Source organism: Maniola hyperantus, chromosome 4 (assembly GCF_902806685.2).
Source record: "Maniola hyperantus chromosome 4, iAphHyp1.2, whole genome shotgun sequence".
Classification (NCBI taxonomy): Eukaryota; Metazoa; Arthropoda; class Insecta; order Lepidoptera; family Nymphalidae; genus Maniola; species Maniola hyperantus.
The window spans coordinates 9,194,189-9,217,071 of record NC_048539.1 but is presented as its reverse complement, the minus strand read 5'-3'; the positions used below and the strand labels follow the sequence as shown (position 1 = coordinate 9,217,071).

The following is a 22,883-nucleotide window of genomic DNA, read 5'->3' as shown; positions in this document are numbered from 1 at the left end:
TAATATTCTATCTTATTGGAAATTTCGCATACCTACCTGAGTTTGGACCCTAATTTTAGTCACACGTCACTGTCATTTAGCTGGTTTCATCTGCCCATCTGATTGATGGAGCGACCTCAGATATGGACGCTGTATAAATCATGTATTTTCCACAAAGCACGTCTGTACTCTGTACTTACCACTTACGATACGCATATATCCAAGACCCAGCGATGATCGCGCTTCCATGCTGTTTGAGGTTGTACCTGATAGACGATGTTAACTCATGGTATCCCATGGTAGGCGGCCCAACTACCATCAATCATGATCACAGCGAGGCACTGCCAGCGACATCGTGATCGGTAAAAGCTCACGTGTGGATACTCATTAAATAAAACAGTAAGTAATGTAGCTAAGTAATGTATTAAGATGAAATATATCATTGTGTGGTTTAGCATCAAGCACCTTCGATTTTAAGGAAGACTAAGATTTTACTGTAAGTTTTGCTGTTGACAAGATCCGCCGTAAAATTGCCACTTTTAGCGATAGATAACAAAATAAAAATATTATAATTTAATTCTATAATTTCTACTCTAGATTTAAACTAATGAAATTAAATTTCATAACTTAAAATTAATAAATTTAATAACAAATAAAATTAAAGAAAGTAAATTAGGCAGATACAATGTCATAGTATTATACATAGGAAGGTAAGTACTTACACATCGATGAATTTTTTAACATTAGGTACAATATTAAGAAAAACCTGTTTTGAGCTCTATATCGCTACTGACTAATGCTTCCACCAATTCAAATTTTCAATCCGTAGGTACACCACTAAATTTAAATAACCATAAAAATCTGCATTAGATAGTTAAGGTAGTTAAGTACGTATTACGTTTATGCAGATTAAAGAATAATCCATAAAATAGCAATAAATTGGTCAAAATATTGTTGGCGTACATAACAATATGGGAACGTGTGCGGTGTTGCCATGCCGTTGCGTTATTCTTCGTAGCGTAAGTACAGTATGTCTTCACATGAATTCACATTTTCAAGACAAAAAAAATGTATTAACTTTGTTAAACAAGACCTATTGTAAACAAATCCAATTTCCTAATATTTTAAACCACGCAGTAAACCTTTGCTGAGGGTAATCGCGCCTCAAATTTTTATGGTAGGTAGGTACCTAGTTAAAAAGTAGTCATGTAGGTATATAATTATGTAGGTAATATTACATAAGTACTTACGTAAATAATCCAATTACAGTTTTTTTCGAAGTAGAAGTATAGTTTTATATTAGTACTAGCTGACCCGCCCCGGCTTCGCTCGGGTGGAGTATTTCGGACTGGGAGTGTCATCGTGAAGCCGTTGCTTGATACCTAAAATATCAATTCACTATCAGAAATTCTAAAATCCCCACGATTTAAGACTTTAGTACTTTGCAGCATCAGGATTGAGGAGTTAGGATCCGAAGTTCAATGATGTAGCCTATGCTTGGTACCTAAATTAATTTTGCATCATCCGCAGTTACTGAAACATTATAGTTTAGGAGTGCTGTACCCTACATCATCAGGGTTGAGGAGTTGGGACTTGAAGTCTGAGAATAAAGTCGTTGCTTGGTACCTACAATATGAATTCACTATGAACACTTCCTGAATCTTGATAACTCAGGCGGGCAGTAACCCTGCAGCATCAGGATTAAGGAGTTGAATCCAGATTTTTTTATGTGACCACCACGAAACGTTTTTTGTTGATTTAAAAAAAAATTGCAAATCTGTCCAGAAACCTCGAAAAATCGATGTAGAAAAAAGAACCACCTCCTTTTTGACAGTCGGTTAAAAACCGATGACCTTGAAATATTTACGGAAAAATCTTTAAAATATCCCCTTACTAACAAAAAAAGAATGAATGAAATCGGACTACACGTTAATGAATTACAACTCAGTATACATTTTAACTTTCATCCCCTCTCCTACGGGAACCATGCTGAATTTCGGGATAAAAGTATCCTATATTCTTCCTCATAGTATGACCTCAAATCGTACCAAGTTTCATTGGAATCCATTCAGTAGTTTCAGCGTGATGCGCGGCCGTGATACAGACAGACAGACAGACAGACAGACAGATAGAAAGACAGACAGACAGACAAAAATGAAAAAAAATACAGTTTTGGGTTCAGTATCGATTATAGAGTGCCCTCGAAAAAAATCAAAATATCAAAATATCAAAATATCTTCAATGTACAGAATTTGACCTGTTACAGTTTTATTATAAGTATTGATTATAAGTATTGATAACAGGATCACAATGGAATTACAATTTTCGTATGAGCAATAAAACATTCCTAGATGAACCTAACTTAGAGTTAGGTTAGTTACTTAGTATGTGTAAATATACTGAATTCGGTTTTTTCTGAGCGTAATTCTAGGCCTTTATTTCTCAATTATCATAATGTATTATTGTCAACAATTTTAGGTAAAATCGTCACGACCACAGTTTATAAATAATTAATATTATCTAGTTATTCTAGGTATTAGTCTAAATAGAAATCGCAGCCTTAATAGTTCACTCTGGCATTGGATGGTTGATAGATAATATACTTTCAGATTTTAGATGAGAATCGAATTATGCATCCATCACAGGTGAACAGCGCTGCGCCCCTTTGTTTTCTTGCACGTTCACTGAAGATGTAAACAGATATTCGCACAATCTAAGGCTACACAAATAAAACATTTAATATATTTACTAAACTTGATATACCTACCTAATTCTATTTTATATCTAGGTGTATATAATACTAGGTGTAGAAAATCTAGTCGTTTTTACTACCAAAGCTTTTTTGCTACGTTTGCCTTTAATATAATAAAAATAACATAAGATAAAGTTTAAACAGTCGCGAGTGGTTCTCTTAATAATTGTGATACCTAGTAAATAATTTCAACATTGATGATTTTTTATCAGTACCTACCTATATTATATAGGCCGACTACCATCTCTGTATTTCTATGCTGACTACGGGCTAGGACTACCTACCTATATCTAGTTTATTATAAGAAACTAGTAAGTACATAATAGTAGAAACTAGTCTGGCATCAGATATAAACGCGAGTTTAAGCTCTGTATATTATTATGTCTTATAAAAACCACTCAGATCAGTTCAAGATAGTTAAAACAGAACAGTAATATTAGTAAAACCTAGCTGAAAACTTTTTAGGTTGGAGTTTCATGGGACGAACAAGAGGCATAAATAAAGGAAAAGCTGACTGACTGACTGATTGATATATATATCAACACGCAGCTCAAAATACATACTAAAGGCATGCAGATAGCTATTATGACATAGGCATCCGCTAAAAAAGGATTTTTGAAAATTCGACCCTTAAGGGGGTGAAATAGGGGTTTGAAATTTGTGTAGTCCACGCGGACGAAATCGCGAGCATAAGCTAGTAGAATGATATACACCCAGTAGGAAGGTATCTCTTTAACCAGTAGGTAATCCACTTCATAGAAAGTTATTGCACCTAAGGACGAGGACGGCTATGTACAGCTAAATAATTTAATACATGAAGTAAAAAATCGTTATAAAAATTTCTAGCGCATATTCATGAAAATCGTATACCTCTACGCCTTATTTACAACAATCAATTCCTTTTAATCAGCAATTTAAATAAAGTACCCTTATGTTTTACTGCATCTTCGAAAGCCAGATTTGTCAGTCATATTCAGTATTTTGACAGAATTTTTGTTGCAAGGAGGTCCTAAAAGAAGCAAGCCTACGAAGCCTATATAGTTGTGACCGGATAAGAATGTTTTGACTATAGCATCTATATTATTTTCTAACATTGTAATGATCTAAGTCCGGTTACATCAATAAAACCACGCTGAAAGATATCGAGGTCAGAGTTGTCACTCATCCGGTGGGCGAGTGCCTTTTCTTGTGCAAGGGGGTGCCATGCGCCGAGCGTGCAGCCAACGTCATCGCCCGTTGCATGGTAGTGACACCTTCGCGTAGCGCGCACTGAAGGCACGTATTCGAAGACACGAACACGCTTACATCGGTGTATCGCGAACCATAGCCCTGGATGTAGATAAGAAAAAATATTATTATTAGAAGCCAGTTTGTTCATGTTTAAAAAGATATTTTTTAGAATGAAGTATACTAACTATAGGTAATAATATATTGTATAGATACTGCTTATCTGACACGATTTTATAGTACCTAGAGACAGGAACACAATTTCAGACGTTGGTGCCGGGCACCGCTTCAGTCCGGGCTGTGGCTAAAAGAGACACTCGTAGTTCGTACTCGTAGCACTAGTAAAGGAAAGTGTAGCTCGTGTAGCTATGGCTACGAGTACGTGTAGAAGTGGCAATTTGAGTTCTCGTCGCTCGCACTTAAAATACCTACTGATTTACTGATAACTTAATTTGTGTTTACTTTAATAAAATAATAATAATAATAATAAATACACTTTATTTGCACAACCACAAGAAGGATTACATTAAAGAATAAAAAACACAGACAGAAGGAAGATACAAAAGGCGGCCTTATCGCTAATTAGCGATCTCTACCAGGCAACCTTAAAGATTGGAAAGTATAAGGAAAATTAGACTGCAGGTGGTGTGTAATATACTAATAAACATACATTCAAATAACTGATACATACTAATACATAAACCACTAATACATGTATTAAATAATATGTATAATACCAATATACTAATAAAATAGACTAATATCTATAATAATATGTAATAAAATCTATTTTTATAGGGCGTTTTATAATGAAGGGCAAAGTTCTTCAATGATAATCACAGTAAAAAAACTGCATTTCTTTGGTAGTGTCAATGAGAAGCATCCAGATCAGGTTATCGGGCCTCAGAAAATCATGATCTGCAATTGGACAGAAACTCAAGATATTGTGAAAAATCTTCCATGCAGTCCGTGCTACGTGCACCAACGTGAAGTCGGTTTCATATTTAATATATTATTAGGGAAAGTGCCATAGTTAGATCTGGCTCCATTCTAAAAGTAGCCTTGGACCGGCACTGTACAGTGTACACAGTAGGTACCTACACACACAAGCTTACCTACTATAATCAAAGTAATAAATAAATATGATGATCATAGAACAATACCAATGAATCCCGAAGATGGAGGATTTCTCCTTAAACGATAAGCTGATGAATCCTGAAGAACTTCCCACAAATCCCACAGAACACGAGGGTTAAGGAGATGAACATCTGCCGTACCACGACGCTCAAGTAATCTACAAATACAAATAGCTTTTATTTGAAGCCAGCCTTACAAGTTAGTTCGTCCGACATTCTATCCGTCTATCCGTCCATCCATCCATCCGTCCGTCTATCTGTCCGTCCATTTGTGTCTGTCTTCGTGTAACCGATTTTGACAAAATGTACAGAAGTAGCTTGCATCCCGAAAACAAACATAGCCATACTACTTCACTTACTAGACTACTTTGTCCCGGAAAACCAAAGAGTTCCCACTGGATTTTCAAAAACCTACACGCATGCGGATGAAGTCGTGGACCTACTTAATCCTATACTTACTATTATAAATGAAAAGGTGTGTTCATTTATTCGTTTTCCTTCAATTTCACCGCAAACTGCAATGGATCAAATATAGAGTTGGAAAGCTACTTTTTAAACAGGAAAATTACGGAGTAGGTAGGAAGGAAACCTAAATCCACGCAAAGTCCAAAATTACCTCTTATAGATGGAAAATACTGGAAAATCGGGGTGAAGATACCATTCTTCTAAAGTGGACGAATAATTTGCAGGATCCCATATCAGTATTGAAATATTCTTGTACAAAGAATCTTCTAAAAAGTTAAACTCTGGTTTAGTGACTACCTAAAAATAAAATAATATTCCTATGTGAAAAATCAGATCAAAGGAAAATAAAAATCTTTTGAAATATAATTAATCTTAGCGATCGTATTGCTAATTAACGACTTAAATTAAAGTCGCCATTCGAAGTTCTTTTGACTTAAGTATCAATTTATTACTAGGAGTGGAAATAATAATTACCTGCGAGTTCAGTACTCGAAAAGTAGTTTTAGAACCGACATCATCTGTATAGTTTTCAGTCGGTGCGTTGTTAAATCTCAACACCATGTCATGAGAATCTGGAAAATACCTGGTTATAATTTTATTATTATACAAATATAAACCTTTTATATAGTTACCTATTTAAGTATTGGAATTTGTTCAAATACTAGCTTAGGTATGCCCGAGAGATAAAAAGTAGCACATGCTCCTTCACGAGATGCAAGCTCTTTGTACCAAATTTGGTCAAAATCGGTTTAACGGATGGGCCATTAAAAATTCCGTGCTGTTCTTTGATTATCCGGGACAAAAAGTAGGCTATGTCCGTCGCTGAGATGCAAGCTATCTCTGTACAAAATTGCAGGTTAAGCGGGTAGGCCATGAAAGCTAGCAAACAGACAGACACACTTTTGCACTTATAATATTAGTACGGAAGTATGGATGGCTTAATTTATTAATTGTATTTTCATTACACAGATTAAGCTATGAATTACATAAAAGGTTAAAGAGTATGGGGAAAGTTGTATAATTTCAGATATCCATACTCTATACTTAAAATTATAAATTCGAAAGTGTGTCTGTCTGTCTAAAGTGTCTGTCTGTCTGCTAGCTTTTTACAACCCAACTGTTTAACCAATTTTGATGGTACAGAGTTAGATTACATAGGCTACTTTATATGACGGAAAATCAAAGAGTTCCCATGGGAATTTTAAAAACCTAAACCCATGCGGACAAATTCGCGGGCTTCATCCAGGTTAATATAAATGGTTTAAAATACAATAATTATCCAGTAAAAGCAAATTAAGTAGGTACGTCAAAAAATAAATCGATTTATCTACGATTAACAATATTATTATTTAGTACTTTTACCTACCATTAAATATTACGCAATTGTTACACGTGCGTATATAAAAACGTAGCGGTAATAAAAATTAATTTAATATAAAGGTTCTTACAATAATAACGTCAACTATTCAATAATGCATGTGGTGCAGTTCCGTGCATTGACACGTTTATTTGTTCGTACCTACTACACCTACATCGTGTGTTGAGACTTTACGTTTTGTAATGTTTCTCAGTAACAATTATTATATTATTTTCACTTTCCAGATGGACATCGACAATTAACATCTACTTAGTCTTCTGTAAGCAGCTGTAGTCAACCATTTTTGGAACAATTAAAAAAGCTTTAACTTTTAAAACGTTTTTTAATTTTATTACACTTATTACGATAACTAATAAAAGCTTGCTTTGGACAATATGAAGACCTTGGAGCTTTTTCTGTACTTAAGTAAAAGAAAGACCATGCATATTTGTAAGAATATTTTGCACGACCAAGAAGTACCTCTACCTAATCTTCAAGTAGTTGAACTGGCGGCGATACACGACTTTTATTTTGTCTAAGAAAATCCTAACCATATTTTAAACCTTCTCCGAGTTTAGATGTACAAATGTATGCAAATGAAAAATCTAATAGAGCTTACGGAAATTTCAACAAAAGAAAGATATTTACAAATGACTAACAAATCGTATAAATATTATAATTTGCCTAGTGAATCAGCGCTTACGATTTTCACTGCGGTCAATGAAAATATACGCGTTAGGTACGGGTTATATACGTAAAATAAATTCAATTGAATTCAATGAGGACATTGATAAATTAGGAAAAGCCCTGCAAACAAAAATAGTGTAAAAGGAAAGAACACTAACTAAAGGAAACACCGAAATAGTTTTCTAATTTCGGAAAACAAAAAAAAAATATTATGTCGAGGTCCTTTTTAGGATGGGTTCTCAACGAGTCACACTGAATCGTGTCACACTTAGGGTTCCATACCCAAAAGATAAAAACGCAGCCCTATTAACCATCCATCCATGCTTTTGCTATAACACCTTGCCTAGCTGCAAAATTTCATTATTCGAGGTCAACAGGAAGTACCCTATAGGTTTTCATGACAGGGACGACGGACAGACTGACAGACAGACAATAAAGTGATCCTATAAGGATTCCTTTTGTCCTTTTGAGGTGCGGAACCCTAAAAACAGCTTGTCATATTAATTTAGCAAGGTACAAGCTATGTTCATTTTTATAACTTTATATACGTAGTTTCTTCTCGTAGAATCTGCTTTCTGAACCAGTGGTAGGTAGTCAGTAGTCATGAGTCATGAGTCATGACGTAGAATAAGTTGTCCTACGGGAAATAAACTTATATGAATTCGAATTTAACAATGTCAGAATGAATCAGGCACTTCCAAATATATGAGGAAAAGTAACTACATAAGTACGTAAAGGCAGTGTAATTAGGGAAAGTAACTAAAAGTGAATTTAGGAAAAGCGGCACCGCAAATATTTTAAAACAAAGTGATTAGTGGTAATGAATCAACGATTTTAATATTATTTTCATGCTTAGGACTTTCAATCGTACCATATACCTACCTATGCGATTGTCCTCATATTTAGAAATCTACATCTAATCTGGTTCATGTCATAGGAATAGTAAACGCTTTAAAAACAATACCTACATCCATCTGCCTATGCTCATTGGGCGAGATTTTAAGATTTTATAGACTTTAGACCATAGCCTAATATTTGACATTATTATTATTATCGTTGATTCAAGATCAAACCGAGAGTTCCCTCACTTTAGTTCCCTCTGAAAGCTTGTTGTTTTTAATAGTACTCCATCATACCTCAGGTTCCATCATCATCATCATCCCATCGCCAGCCAACAACAACAAAGCAACAAAAACGCAACACAGGCCTCTTCTCAGAATGAAAAGGCTTTAGAGTTTAGATCGTAGTCCACCACGCTGGCTAAGTGTTGATTGGCAGAGTTCACACACCTTTGATTGAGAACATTATGAAGAACTCTCAGGCATGCAGATGTCCACACGATGTTTTCCTTCGCCGTTAAAGCAAGTGAATTAATTGATTAATTTGGAGCCCCGGAGATTTGGAGATAAATCCCGGACCCCCGAATAGGAGGCAGATCACTGCTTATGCAACCCCTCAGTATTTAGGTAGGAGTTAAATACCTAAGTAGGTAGACCATCACCATTTTAAAATTGCCTTTATATAAATGAGATTTCTTCATTTGTTCTCCTTATTTTTATTGTAATTTGTGGATAACACATCGTTTTTACACTATCTACATAGTAGAAAAACTTATAGGGTTTTTTCCCTAAAAAACCCTACAAGTTTTTCTTGTCAGACATGACAGACAGATAAACAACGAATTAGTGATCCTATAAGGGTTCCTTTTTTTCCTTTTGAGGTACGGATCCCTAAAAACCAAACCAAGTTTGCGAAGTACCGATTTACTAAATGATAGTTATTTGATTTAAGTTTCACCTCCTTTTCCTTGGAAACATGCACACTACACTACACAGTACACATACAAAGGTAAGTATTTCTGATACGGAATATAGGCGCCAGTACCGGCGCCAGCGACACAACACATTCAGCTGCTCGTCCCATATCAGCATATCAGAGACGACGCGCATTTCTGCAAGTTTAGATTGCCTCCATCATGAATAAATCAACTGATCAATGCATAATAAAACATTTACATGGTAGGTATAATCGCCATAATGTTATAGACCTGTATAAAAGCGCTCGCACGTTTTAAATGGCCAAAATGGGTCTATGGGATGCCGATATGGTAAGTTAAGGTAGATAATTAACAAGGAACCAAAAGCTTAATTATTTGCTTACACCTACTCAATTCGGTGAAAAAGTATGTCTTTTTGCACACTTGCAAAGACTTTCATGTTCAAGTTGGTCGGTCTCAAGATGCTGGAATGGCAACCTCGCACCGGAAGGAGCAGCATTGGAAGATCTCCACTAGGTGGACGGACGATATCAGACAAGTCACTGTGAGCCGCTGGATTCAGGCGGCGCAATACCGTGGCGTGTGGACGTCCCTCCAGCAGTGGACGTTTATGGGTTGATGATGATGATGATATTTAGGTAAAACGTCTTTGCCTTTACATTGCAATTATTATGCTTATTTTTAAACTTTATGTTTGTGATATAGTAGGTAGTATCTAACGTTAGCTTTTAACTTTAACCTAAGTATTTGTTGATTCATACAATTTATAACCGCAATTTGTCGAATAGGCGGCAAATTATAAAGTGACTAGGTAGGTACCTAGTTGTCTGTCGTGACTTGTAGCCGTGAGTAAACAAGTGAAGTCCCGTGAACAACAATTCGCATACGATTTGGGTCGTTCGCCGAAGAGTGTCGCCTGTGCATTACAATGCGTACCTACTCATACAAAGCAAAGATCCGATGCGATAGCTGCACAATACCGGTCGATCACCTGCCATATCGTAGGCACTAGCAATCCTTATAATCTACGCAATTCAATGGCTAACATCACTCTTTTTGTGTGTGTGGTGTTTTAGTATCTACCTGCTTCCAAGACAGTTAATTCCTGACCAAACCTTAATTCTAAAAAAAATCCAGCACTAACCAAAAGCAGTTTAGGTATAGGCTCATACCATACCGATAATAATTATTATTCTACCTCTGATTAAAATTTTGAAATTTTGTAATACGTTCAGAAATTGTCTAGTTACAGTTTTATTGTAAACAGATTGGATATATGTTTGTTTTGGCCCAATAAAATACGTACCTATAAATTCTCCTAGACGAGATCCAAGTAGGGCACCAGCACTAGTTACTACGGCACAAGTGTTAAACACACGGCCTTCTTGCAACGGTGAATTTGGGATGTGGTATCCCAAACTTGCGAGAGGCTCATCCTGTGCTGTAACAGTTCTTACCAACACTCTTCCAAGTGCGCACAATAAGTCTTCTCTACTTTCGTACTTCGTGGACCCCCTTTCGTATTTGACATCGTACGAGTTCTGTGAGACCAAGCCAGACGTAAACACTTTGCTTTCACTCATCAAAACACGATGAAATTCTTTCAAAACCAGCTCTTTGAACTCATTCGATTTTAATTTACATTCTTGCGTAGTATAATCGCCGCATACGTATTTTTCGCTATCGAATTCTAATATTTGTTTATGAATATTGGGAAACCTCGGGCTGCCGCGACTTCTAACCACTATATTATTGGATGGGCGACCTTGCCTTCCTGATGACTGGTTGTGCCCCTGCTGATGACCAGTTTTGAAAGCGACGACCGATCTTCTACTTTTACGCACGGTATCAAATTTTAACACCGAAATATTTATCACTGAATGGACATTTTTCGAAAACGTCTCTTGAAAACTTATCCCAGCGATGCTTTTTGAGGGAGGATTGTGGGACTTGCTGAATAGTCTTTGTTTTTCTATGCTCATCCAGTACTGAGACCATATTAAGTACAAATAACCACACATACCAAAACATAGAAGGTTGATGAAAATCCAGACAGACATCGCGGCGGCTTTCATTTCTGTTGTATAAGGAATTGTGATTTATTTTGGGTTTTCAATCTATCACAATATATTTATGTAATCAGTAAAAATTAGCTAGTTCCCTTTTGTAAGAAATACAAACACTAGGCACTTATACTACAGATTAAACTACTAATATCACAACCATGGAACCATTAAACGTGGTACGCAATCTAACGTAAGTCAATGGATGGAATAGGATCAGCTGTTGGCCGTATTGCAGCCAAAGTTCAGAGTACGCGTGCGCAAACCATTGTAACTCCCATTCTTTGATTCTTCTTCAGTAGTGTCAACTCTTCGGTGGCATGGTGATTAGTGGCGAACCTATTATTATCATGTTATTATTATCTACTTATCTGCAATATGCAAAAATTAAGCTTTGGTGTTCGTCGTATTAAACGGCTCGAAAGATCCTTGCATGGTTAAGACTTAAGACGGCCCTACCTACAGTAGCTATATAGATTAAACCCTAGGTACAACTCGCTGACTCGCATGCGAGGCGAGTCAACTAATTGTATGAAATAAAAGTTATTTGGAACTAGCTGATGCCCGCGACTTCGTTCGCGTGGAATTAGGGTTTTGAACTCTTTGATATACCGGGATAAAGAGTAGCCTATGTCACTCACCAGGTCTTCAACTATACCCATGCAAAAATCACGTCAATCCACTGCTCCGTTGCGACGTGAGTTAAGGACAAACCAACAAACACACTTTCGCATATACTTAATATGGACTAGTGATAGATCAGTAATCCTGAAAGTTGAAAGTTGAAACTAATAAAGTAAAAAGTAAAATTAAATAGCAAAACATCTTTCCAATGATGCTATTACACTGAGCAGGCGCTTTCATTAATGAGGCGGGCCTTATGCCTGCTTATGCTGGAATTATGATACGTAGGGCGTGCCCAGCAACTTTTTATCCCGGAAAATCAAAGAGTTCCCACGGGATTTTTAGAAACCTAATTCTACGCGGACGAAGTCGCGGGCATCAGCTAGTACAAAATAAAATTGAAATTTTTTGATATAATATTTAGTACAAAATAATCTAGGTACGTAAGTTATTCTTTAATATCATAATTGCGACTGTGTATTTGTCTGTCTATCTATTGTACTGTATATTACCTTTTCACAGCACATCTTGGTACTATTCAGAAATATGCGTCACGAACAAATCTGGGGATACACGATTAAATTTTTTAAAGCCATTTTTCGTGCTATCATTAAGCTTAACCACAACCATTTAACTATTTAGCTTCGGCTATTGTAGCCTAGTATACTGCAACCCACCATTGTACAATAGCTTCAAAAACAAAAAACAACAAAACGAATCAATTATTTATTTACAATACTTGAGTCAACATAACCTCACTTCACGTTGTTTGCCAAAATCTCAAGTACAAATACATTTTGGCAAACAAAAAAAAGTGGCCACGGTGATAAGGGCAAAACATAATCATTTTGTCACGTTCTAATAAGAGCTTAAATGTATGTAGCTATCTTACTCTAACAGTAAGTGACACAATTGACAATAGGGCTACTTCTAATAGTCCTCGTTCTGAGATATTATTAGGGTATCTCGGTCACAGATTCTGATCTTAGATCTTGGTCTCAGACTATAAAGGATCTTGGTAGCTATAGTACCTACTCGTGTGGCTATAGCAATGAGTACACACAACACAATAGTCATTGGGCTATAGTAGATAATCTATGCTTGGTAGTCTCCTTAGTGATTACATACCTACCAATACTCTTTGTCTGTGGCTTTATTTTTGTTTTTCTTGTTGGTGATGTGCACTTTGTTTTCAAGTGGTTTTCAAAGATTTTTTACTCAGTCTACCAGTCTACGTTTTCACTCAAAGGTTTGGTTTTCATTTTCAGCCTCAGAATAAATAGGTACTTGTTTTCAGACATTCAAGAGAGTAATAGCCAAGGTAATAGCTGACTTGAGGGCTTAACAAATAAAGGAAGTGTCTAGCCGACCGACCGACGGAAGTCTAATTTATTTTTATAGAGCCCACTCCAAATCCTTAACGGTAGGTACTAAAAAAAATTAAAATGTTACGGCGTGAAGTTCTTAGAAAACAAGCACGAAACGTAGTCTACTATGTCCATTGCTACATGGCAAAGGAAGCCGAGGAAGGCGTCCATAACGTAAAACAAATACAACAACGAACAGCTGAAGCTACCCAAACAAGTACTGTGACTGTACGCCGAATTGTGAAAGAAGCAAAGGCTAATGACATGTGTAAAATAACCAAAACTCCTGGCAAAAAAAGACTTAAAAGAAAAAGAGTTACTGGATTTGATAATTCTGAACTTGGTGCAATCAAAAGATTTATTCATACTTTCCACTTAACATATAATGAATTTCCTACTGTTAACAAATTACTACCTCAGTTGCAAAGCAAGTTTAATTTCAAGGGTGCTGCCGGCAGTGTTCGAAGAATCGTAAAGGGCATGGGCTTTCGATGGAAAAGAACGGAAGACAAAAATAGAATACTCATTGAAAAGTCTAATATGAGGTTAAAAAGAATTGAGTATTTACTTCAATTAAAACTATATTGTGAACAAGGAAGAAACATAGTGTATAGTGATGAGCTTTATTTGGAACGAACAGTGGAACAAAAAGCAGCATCCAAGAGCCAGCGTGTGGTTGCTATACATGCTGGCTCTGAAGCTGGTTTCATACGTAATGCTTTACTGGTAACTGAATCACATGATGACTATAGCAATATAAGTGATGATGTTTACTTTGATTGGCTTCAGCACAAATTAATCCCAAATCTTCTACCGAGATCAGTTGTAGTAGTCGATACTGCTTCCCCTCATGATAAAGAATATGACCCAGCACCAAACTCTAATGCGAAGAGATCTGACATGACAGCCTGGCTTGATCAGAAAGGAATTCATTATACAACTGACATGTATAAGCCTCAACTGTACCAACTTATAAATGACAATAAGGATTGTTTCAAAAAATTCGCTTTAGACAAAATGTTAACAGATTATGGCCATGACATCTTACGTATACCCCCACATCATCCAGATTTAAATCCCATTGAAATGGTGTGGGCTGTAATCAAAACTCATGTAACTAGTAAAACTAAAGAGTTTAATGTGAGTAAAATTATTGATTTGGTGAAAGAGAAAGTTGATACAATTGGCCCTGAAGAGTGGAAAATAATGTGTATGGAAGTAAGGGAAATTGAGGAAAGTTACAGAAATAACGAACTTATAGTAGACACATTAAGTGAGACTATTGTAGCTGGAGATAATATGGACAGCAGCTCAGAATCTGAGGACAGTGATACTTCTTTATCGTCTGATGAAGAAAAATAATATGTTATAACTGGTAACACATTGAGTGTCCTAAACATCTGACAGCACATAATTATTTGGGTTCCATGAGCAGCTCTGGTGGGACTCTGTAGAGGGCTTTTTTACTGATTATTTTAACATATATAACCTTGCCCCCGATTGTGTAAGAAAAACGTTTTCATCCTTATCATCAGCAACTGCCCTTTGATTGGTTGATACGCTATTTACATTTTTTCACAGCCAATCACGGCACAGAATTTGCTAACGATTATGATAACGATGTACGTTTTTCTTACACAATTGGGGAGCTTATCTATATCACATAATGTGATCATTTAATGATGTTTCTATTGTTGTACACAATCTCTTAACTAAAGGTCTAAATAAATTGCTTTGCTATCCCTTTTATAATGCTCTGTGTGGAAAAGGATGGCACCTGTCAAAGAACACACTCGCCATCACGGAATTAAAAAGTACCTACTTTGTACTAGTATTTATTTATTAACCCCCAACCCAAAAAGAGGGGTGTTATAAGAGAGTGTTCTTAGCTATAATCCATAAGCATCACCAATGGGTTCTATGGTGGCACTGGAGGAATGAAAATGCAATATGAACTGGCAGTCCATTGTGATTAGTTACTTTTAAAATGGACAATAAGACCACTGATTTACTAAACTTTATTTAATGATCACAATTGTTTTAAGTAACAAAATAATTTACTATAAGTCCTGCAAATTGCTATTGCGCTGGAACCATGTCGCATTAACATCGAAATGACGTCATTTTGATGTCAACCTAAATAAAAAATATACTATTAGCCTGAAACTTCAGTCTAGTGCTAACGTCACTAAAACAATTACGCAAATTACAATTTATAAACACGCTCATTAGCAATTTGCGGGACTTATATTCAATTTTATAAATTAAATAAGTCTGGGTGATTTTATTTTAACATAAATCCAGTGATCTCTTTAGGTTAAAATAAAACAAGTTAATTATAATGTTATTAAATAAGTGTACCTATTGTTTAAATATTGTACCTTATTTATATACACTCAACAAACCAATCTGTATAAAATAATAATAATTCAATGTTTGTTGTTTACATAATAATTATACCATTTATGACAAAAATTGTATTGAAAAAACAATTTAATTTACTTGCAAGATTGTACATGATCTTTATATTATTACGTAACCAACCTACTACCATGTATATTCCCATTTATAATATTACTCATTAATTTGTATTGCATAAGTATTAGTTATTTATGTTTGTTGTAGAAGCTAGGAAATGCTAAATTTTGTCCTTTTAATTAAGTAAGTAGTTATTTAAATCTTAATTATGACTAGAATAAACATTAAAATTAATTAATCAATAAAAATAAATGAATTTAAATTAAATATATTTTAATTCATATAAATATTTGTGTGATTATTTATTTTACTAATATATTATATTATATAAATTATATAAAAAGACTGTTTTTAAGGTTTGGAGCCTTTTGATGTCACTCTGCTGTCTGTCTGTATATTACTTAATTTATGTATGTACGATGTAAACTTAATTTGTGTAAATGTCTCACAAGTTATAACCCAAGCCATAACTAGCCTTATTTTAAATGCGAAACTGTGGTTTGTCCTTGAATCACGCCGCACGACGAATCGGCGTGATTTTTTGCATGGATATAGTGAAGACTGCATGGATATACCTGGAACGTGACATAGGCTACTTTTATCCCGGAAAATCAGAGTTCCCGCGGAATTATAAAAACCTAAATCCACGTGAGTGAAGTCGTGGGCATCAGCTACTATTATATCAAACAACCATTTTGAGCAATTTCCACCTACAAGTAGTAATGTGTATGGGTCAACGATCCTCCCAGCGCGTGTATCTTGTTGATTCGGCCATGTCTCGACTGAATAGTGTGGAGTAGTGCAGTATGGGCAGTGTTGCGCCGCCGAGTATCAGAACACCAAACGATGGCTTGTGGAACAACCTGGAAATATAAACGATACTAGCTGATGCCCGCGACTTCGTCCACGTGGAAGTAGGTTTTTAAAAATCCCGTGGGAACTCTTTGATTTTCCGGGATAAGAAGTAGCCTCTCCATGTCTTTATCTATACCCATGCAAAAAATGACGTCAATCCGTTGCAACATTGCGACGTGATTGAAGGACAAACCAACAAACAAACACTTTCGCATTTTTTTTAACAAGTATCTATCACTTACAGCGATAAATACTATTCAAAATTACTATCAGTATTGATAGTGAATTAATGTTAATTTATAATAAGGGTAGGTACTGATTTTATTTGTAGTCTGAATTTTAGCTGAAGTAGATTTATCATCATTATCAACAACTACAGGTCTCTTCAGAATGAGAACAGTTTAGGCGATAGTCCACTATGCTGGCCAAGTGCAGATTTTACAGACCTTTAAGAACGTTATGGTAGAGGTAGAGTTTTCAGGTTTCCTCACGATGTTTTCCTCGTGATATTTAATTGCTTAAAACACAACTCCGAAGAGGTGCGTATCCGGGATCGAACCTCCGCCCTCCTGAATAGGAGGCAGCTGTCTTAACCACTAGGCTATCATCGTTTACTTGTAGATTTATTAAAAAAAAAATGTGCGCAATATATTAGTAAAAATCCATACATACTGTAAATGCGAAAGTGTCTGTCTGTCTATTACCTCCTCACGGCCCTCTATTTCACCGATTAAAAAATTGGTACAGCGATGGCCTGCATCCCTAAGACTAGGCTGATTCTTATCCCACAAAATCGGAGTTCCCACTGAATTTTTAAAAACCCAAAATTCACGCGGAGAAAGTCGCGGGTATCATCTAGTTTTATATAAATTATTAGCACGATTAATAAATACCTCTTAAAAAATAGTCAACCTGCTTTACTTACCATGGTATAGATATAATGAATAGTGTATACGAAAATGATAGGATTAAGTTGATCCAAAGTCTTGTGCACCTGCTTAAATTGCTTGAAATCCAGCGGCACTGCATAACTGTAAAATAATACAAAAATTGTAGCTGCTTGTAGATATTATTTAGGTCAATCATTAAATCCAAAAAGTGTAATAAGTCAGCCAAATTCGGATGGTGCTACAGATAAACATATTAAGTATAGTTTTTGCATTTCACGAGGGCGAGTGGCTCATGCTTGTGTTTAAGTCATACGACTTATTACGGTATCAGTAAGGTAAAGTAAATGTGTGCGTTTGCGAGCGCTTGCTCGTGACTGATTTGTCCGACATGCACGCACACTTACGCAATGCATTACGCCATATTAGTTAGTCTATCGGCACCATTAACATTTAGCATGTCGGTGACGTGACCTTGAATTTTTTACTCATTTCAAAATCGCCTAATACGCCTAAAGATGTTTTCACTTCAATAAACATAGAGGCTGGAGCAATATTGCTGTTTCAAAGTAACACTACTTACAAAGAGTCAGCCATTCGGGATGAAGTGTCATGGCAGATGCGAAAACTTGTACAAATCCCAGCATCCGGTATTTCCATGTATGTGTATTAGCAACACTTTTCTCCAAATCATACAACTGCTTGAGACTGTAAGAGCCCTTTCTCATTAATGACAAGGGGTCTGCTGTTGGAAATTTCTCTGGACTGTACGGTTGAAGCACACCCCTCTCAACCACACCCACTGCTGTGTACTGTAAATGAAATTTAGAAACACCTATAAGGGCCATCGCAAACAGACGGAACGGAGTCTTTTTGATAACTACCTCTAATCTCAGCGTTATGTACTTTGATATTACAATATTATATTGAAAAGGAGGACACGCGCCGCACTTGGTCACGAGTTAAGTATTCCAACGGCATTATCATGAGAACCCCTGCTCTATCAGAGGAATTACATAAATCTACGCATTTCGTGAGAAATTCGCCGACGCAGCACGACTTCAACTTTGCACACGCCGGCATAACGACCACGAAAGCAGCACCGCCATTCCGCATGTACGCTGTACGTGTTGCCGAACCATAACATCAAGATTATTGTATTCATGCTTAAAGTGTAAGAGCTAAGGTGTAGTTAATTAAATTTTTATTAGTACTGTGAACATCACACTAACGTACGCACAACAGACGGAAACGTTTAAGTGCGGAAACCAGCCCAGAGCGAAGAAGATCACACTAACGTAAGCTAGGGAAGTAGTTCAAAGAAGTTTAGAATAAAGTTAGTTAATTCGAAAACGTCTTCGTCTATTTCCATCTACCCTGTAAGCTGCGGCCGCTTACATAATGCGCGCTTCGGCTTGCCACGCGGCATAACAGACGACTCTTTATTTGAATTATTACTAAGAAAGATGCGGCCGCACCTCGGCTTTGCAGATGTGTCTTTCTCCTAAGCCTTCTTTTCCTTTTTTATATAACCTATTCTTTCAGAGTTCATGGCATGCAAGGTTATATAATAAATCACTCTGCAGTTTAACAAAATTTGAGTAAGAGGATACATTGCTCACTCAAAAAGGAAAGGTAGTCATAATTTTAGTACAAAAGCGAAGGGGGACAAACATAGACTTACAATGTCATCCTCTCGTCCTGCATAAGAGAAATGAATTCGAAGATCACCTATTTCATGTTCCAGTGCGCTGTTCCCATGATAATAGAAGCCGGAATGTAGTTTTATATCACTGCGGTCAGGTCTTGTGTCTGACCAGATTTCATAATAGTCATTTACCTTCCTTTTTACATCTAAGCCTGTAAAAAAAGGAAAATAAAACTTGTGAATTAATAAAGACGATGAGACACATGATCCTAGAATGCACCGGAAAGCGCAGCGTTGGAAGACTCCCACTAGGTGAATAAGCGACATCAAATGAATCATAGGGAGCCGCTAGATTCTGGCGTGTGGAAGTACCCACAAGAGACCTATGCTTAGCAGTGGACACTGGACGTCTATCATTCGACGACGATGATGATGATGATGATGATGATGATGATGTAGTTTAGCTGACAATACACATCAATTGATTGCAACAGTACTGTTACGCAACATTGACCCAAGTTGTTAACTGGGTCTCAACTAACTCTGTAGCTCGGAGATCAAGTTATGGCATAAGACCGGTAGGGCGATTGTCTAAAACCTGCATCAATCATTATTACAATCTCAATTGTTCTGATTGGCTAAATTTGTGCGTGTGGCCAATAAATAGTGAGCGAGCATCCAATCAGAGATGATTGCGATCGTGACATTGTACCTGTCAAACAACCGCGGTAGGGCCACTGGTCATTATCACTAACATCTGATAAAAACTGTACAATCTAAGAGTCGAAATCTCGTTTTCTTATTCAAATTGTATTTGAAGGATTAGCCCCTTGTCTGTCTGTGACCTTTTCAGAGCTCATCTGCTTAACCGATTTTGACGAAAATTAGATATAGAGATAGCTTGCGTCCGGAGATGGACAAAGGTTACTTTTGATGCTGGGAAATCATAGAGTTCCCACAGGATTTAAAGAAAAACTAAATCCCATGCGAACAAAGAATCTTTAGTAATAAATAATAATCAATACATTATTGACTTTTCAGACAGATGTTTGACTGTAGATTTTATTTACAGTTTCTTCATTATAAAACACTTTACCTTACCTAAATGCATCCATCCAATTTTGACATTATCTGCTACATGTGTTTCACTAAACATCGGCAAAGAGGTTGGATTATGGTGGCCTGGCCTGATGTAAAATAAGGACGACTCCACCACATAGTCTCTCCAGTCCTTATGGTACCAATATGTTTTCTGAGATTCTTCAGCTGGCTCACTTAAGAAATTTTCTGTTTCACTGTTTATTAAGTGTAAAAAAAGATTTATGAGGTTTTTTTTCGATGTTTTTAGGGTTCCGTACCTCAAAAGGAAAAAAGGAACCTTTATAGGATCACTTCGTTGTCTGTCTGTCGTGTCTGTCAAGAAAACCTATAGGGTACTTCCCATTGACCTAGAATCATAAAATTTGGTAGGTAGGTAGGTCTTATAGCACAAGCAAAGGTATAAATCCGAAAACCGTGAATTTGTGGTTACATCACCAAAAAACAAATATGTTCATGAACAAATAATTAGTATTTTCAACTTTCAATTGAAGATAACTACACCAAGTGGGGTATCATATGAAAGGGCTTTACCTGTACATTCTAAAATAGATTTTTATTTATTTTTTATAAATAATAGTTTTTGATTCATCATGCAAAATGTCTAAAATACCCGAGTACAGAACACTTGGTGCGGGAGTCTGATAAGAAAATATTAAGTTTGACATTTCATAATACATGATTTTTAGAGTTGAAACACAACACAACACATTTTATCTAAATTATTGCAGGTGTTTCGTAATGCACAAACATGTGCACAAATTTAAAAAATCATCATTTTAAAAAGCATAATCCCTTACGTAGTTTCCTCTATCCATTGGTACATTTGCACTCTTCTCCTCAACTTCACAGCTTGGACGTGAATGTTATAGTCAGGCTCTGAGATTGGCTCCAAGACCCTCAAGGGGCCTACAATGTGCACAACACGGCCTTCATATCGTTCTGCTTCATCTCCTGCATGCACATCTATACTCTCCGCAGCAGAAACAAGTTCTTCCAAGATGAGGTTGCTTTGGATTGTTTGACCCTGAAATGTGTATTTCTTGAATACTAACATGCCAGGCTCACTTGGTCACGTGACCTCAGAAATGTGACTGCCTCTTCGATGGTTCTCAAGTAAGTCTTATAAGAGAGAGATAAGAGTTTATTGCTATTTATTTAAACATCTTCGCAGAGTTAGCTCATGCTTATACCTGCAAGGTACCATTAAGTATTCTGTGCTACTACACTATTTTGTATTCATGACATTCTTACCTCGGACCATATCAAAAAGTAAGTAACTCCAGAGAATAAAATCAAACTAAGAAGAGTTGTAAGCCAAGTTTGTTTGAATTGGTTACAAACTGAACTCCAATCCATCTGAAATAGATTTATTTATTGTGAATATAGGAAGTATTCACGGAGCATACCTATATACTTTTAAAAGTATTGTATTAGGTATTATTTATTTACTCATCAAATCATGTTGAATTCAATGTAAGTTCCAAAAAAGTTAAAAGCTCACAGCAGCTTAGCATTATAAATGTAAAAGTACATATAAATAATATTTATAATATCTGGAGTATATTATTTCTACTGAAATTGAACACTTACCGTTACACCAACGAAATAATTAAAACTGTGATTAAAACTTGATATTTTGCAAATTGCATTCTGCAAAAACCTACCACAAGGGAAACTAGCCTTGTAGCAACTTATTTTGTGGGTATGCCGCTCGACTCTACTAACAAATTATTTATTAGATTTTATCAATTTTTCATTATTCTGAGTAGACATAATAATACTGACATAAAACTTTTAATTAAATATTTTTAAACTAAGTAGCCTTTTAAGTAACAACTTAAAAAATTATTACAATGGGCATTGGGCTGTGAGCACGAGACAAGGCTCTCTTGGCACTTGAATAACATTGACAGGGGGCCGGGGGGCGCTGTTGAAGAACAAAGGCTAGATTAAAAAGGCTCAAAAAGACTAGAATCCAGAGCCGTAAAACCAGCAGCTAAAAAAACACAATATCTGTGAAGCGTAGATTGAGTAAAAAAGGTAGATTAAAGTACTGTGGTACTGTGTTACCGCGTATGAGATAGCGACGTAACGATGAATAACACGACAATTATTACCATTGTTTAGTAGTCAATATTTGTACTAACCAATATTTGTATTAAACGTTTTTTATGTGAAAACAAGTAAATACCTAACTAATGAGAAATACAATGACGCCACGAATTCTGTTTGTTTTGCAACTAAAGTTGCATTCCTTGTATGTATTCTTGAAAAAAATCGGTTACACGATAAAGAACAAAAAAATAGGTTAGCTGCGTCTCTGTTTATCACATTAGTAACTTTATCGGTGCTCTCTTTTTAGTGTGAATGAGAAAGCAAACATTCCTGTATCTATCTTTATTCCTCTATCTACGCTGTGAAGAGAATATAGACAATAGATTATAGATTTCTCAATGGTCTGTGGTTTCTAATTTTCTATC

At 36.0% G+C, this 22,883-nt stretch overlaps 3 protein-coding genes across 5 annotated transcripts; 1 reads left to right on the top strand and 2 right to left on the bottom strand.

Annotated features, from left to right (window-relative positions):
* Positions 1-383: 383 nt before the first annotated feature.
* SiaT (beta-galactoside-a-2,6-sialyltransferase) lies at positions 384-11,901 on the bottom strand. 2 transcript variants are annotated; one of them, XM_034968033.2, is made up of 5 exons: positions 10,687-11,901; positions 6,034-6,131; positions 5,711-5,856; positions 5,122-5,252; positions 384-4,060 (listed from the first exon to the last, which is right to left on the bottom strand). In XM_034968033.2, the coding sequence occupies exons 1-5, from the start codon at positions 11,453-11,455 to the stop codon at positions 3,819-3,821; spliced, it is 1,386 nt and encodes a 461-aa protein (XP_034823924.1). In that variant the 5' UTR covers positions 11,456-11,901; the 3' UTR covers positions 384-3,818. The 2 variants fall into 2 exon arrangements, with proteins under 2 accessions (XP_034823924.1, XP_069354451.1); XM_069498350.1 differs by having other exon boundaries at positions 11,404-11,901.
* A 1,674-nt stretch (positions 11,902-13,575) lies between these two features.
* LOC138402300 (uncharacterized) lies at positions 13,576-14,796 on the top strand. Its single transcript, XM_069498448.1, has 2 exons — positions 13,576-13,651; positions 14,075-14,796. The coding sequence occupies exons 1-2, from the start codon at positions 13,576-13,578 to the stop codon at positions 14,794-14,796; spliced, it is 798 nt and encodes a 265-aa protein (XP_069354549.1).
* A 640-nt stretch (positions 14,797-15,436) lies between these two features.
* Tmem43 (Transmembrane protein 43) lies at positions 15,437-22,228 on the bottom strand. Of its 2 annotated transcripts, XM_069498345.1 has the most exons (9): positions 21,994-22,228; positions 21,655-21,759; positions 21,201-21,427; positions 20,404-20,597; positions 19,339-19,514; positions 18,238-18,466; positions 17,693-17,798; positions 16,627-16,775; positions 15,437-16,487 (listed from the first exon to the last, which is right to left on the bottom strand). In XM_069498345.1, the coding sequence occupies exons 2-8, from the start codon at positions 21,757-21,759 to the stop codon at positions 16,646-16,648; spliced, it is 1,167 nt and encodes a 388-aa protein (XP_069354446.1). In that variant the 5' UTR covers positions 21,994-22,228; the 3' UTR covers positions 15,437-16,487; positions 16,627-16,645. The 2 variants fall into 2 exon arrangements, with proteins under 2 accessions (XP_069354446.1, XP_034823926.1); XM_034968035.2 differs by having other exon boundaries at positions 15,437-16,775.
* Between the last annotated feature and the right edge of the window lie 655 nt (positions 22,229-22,883).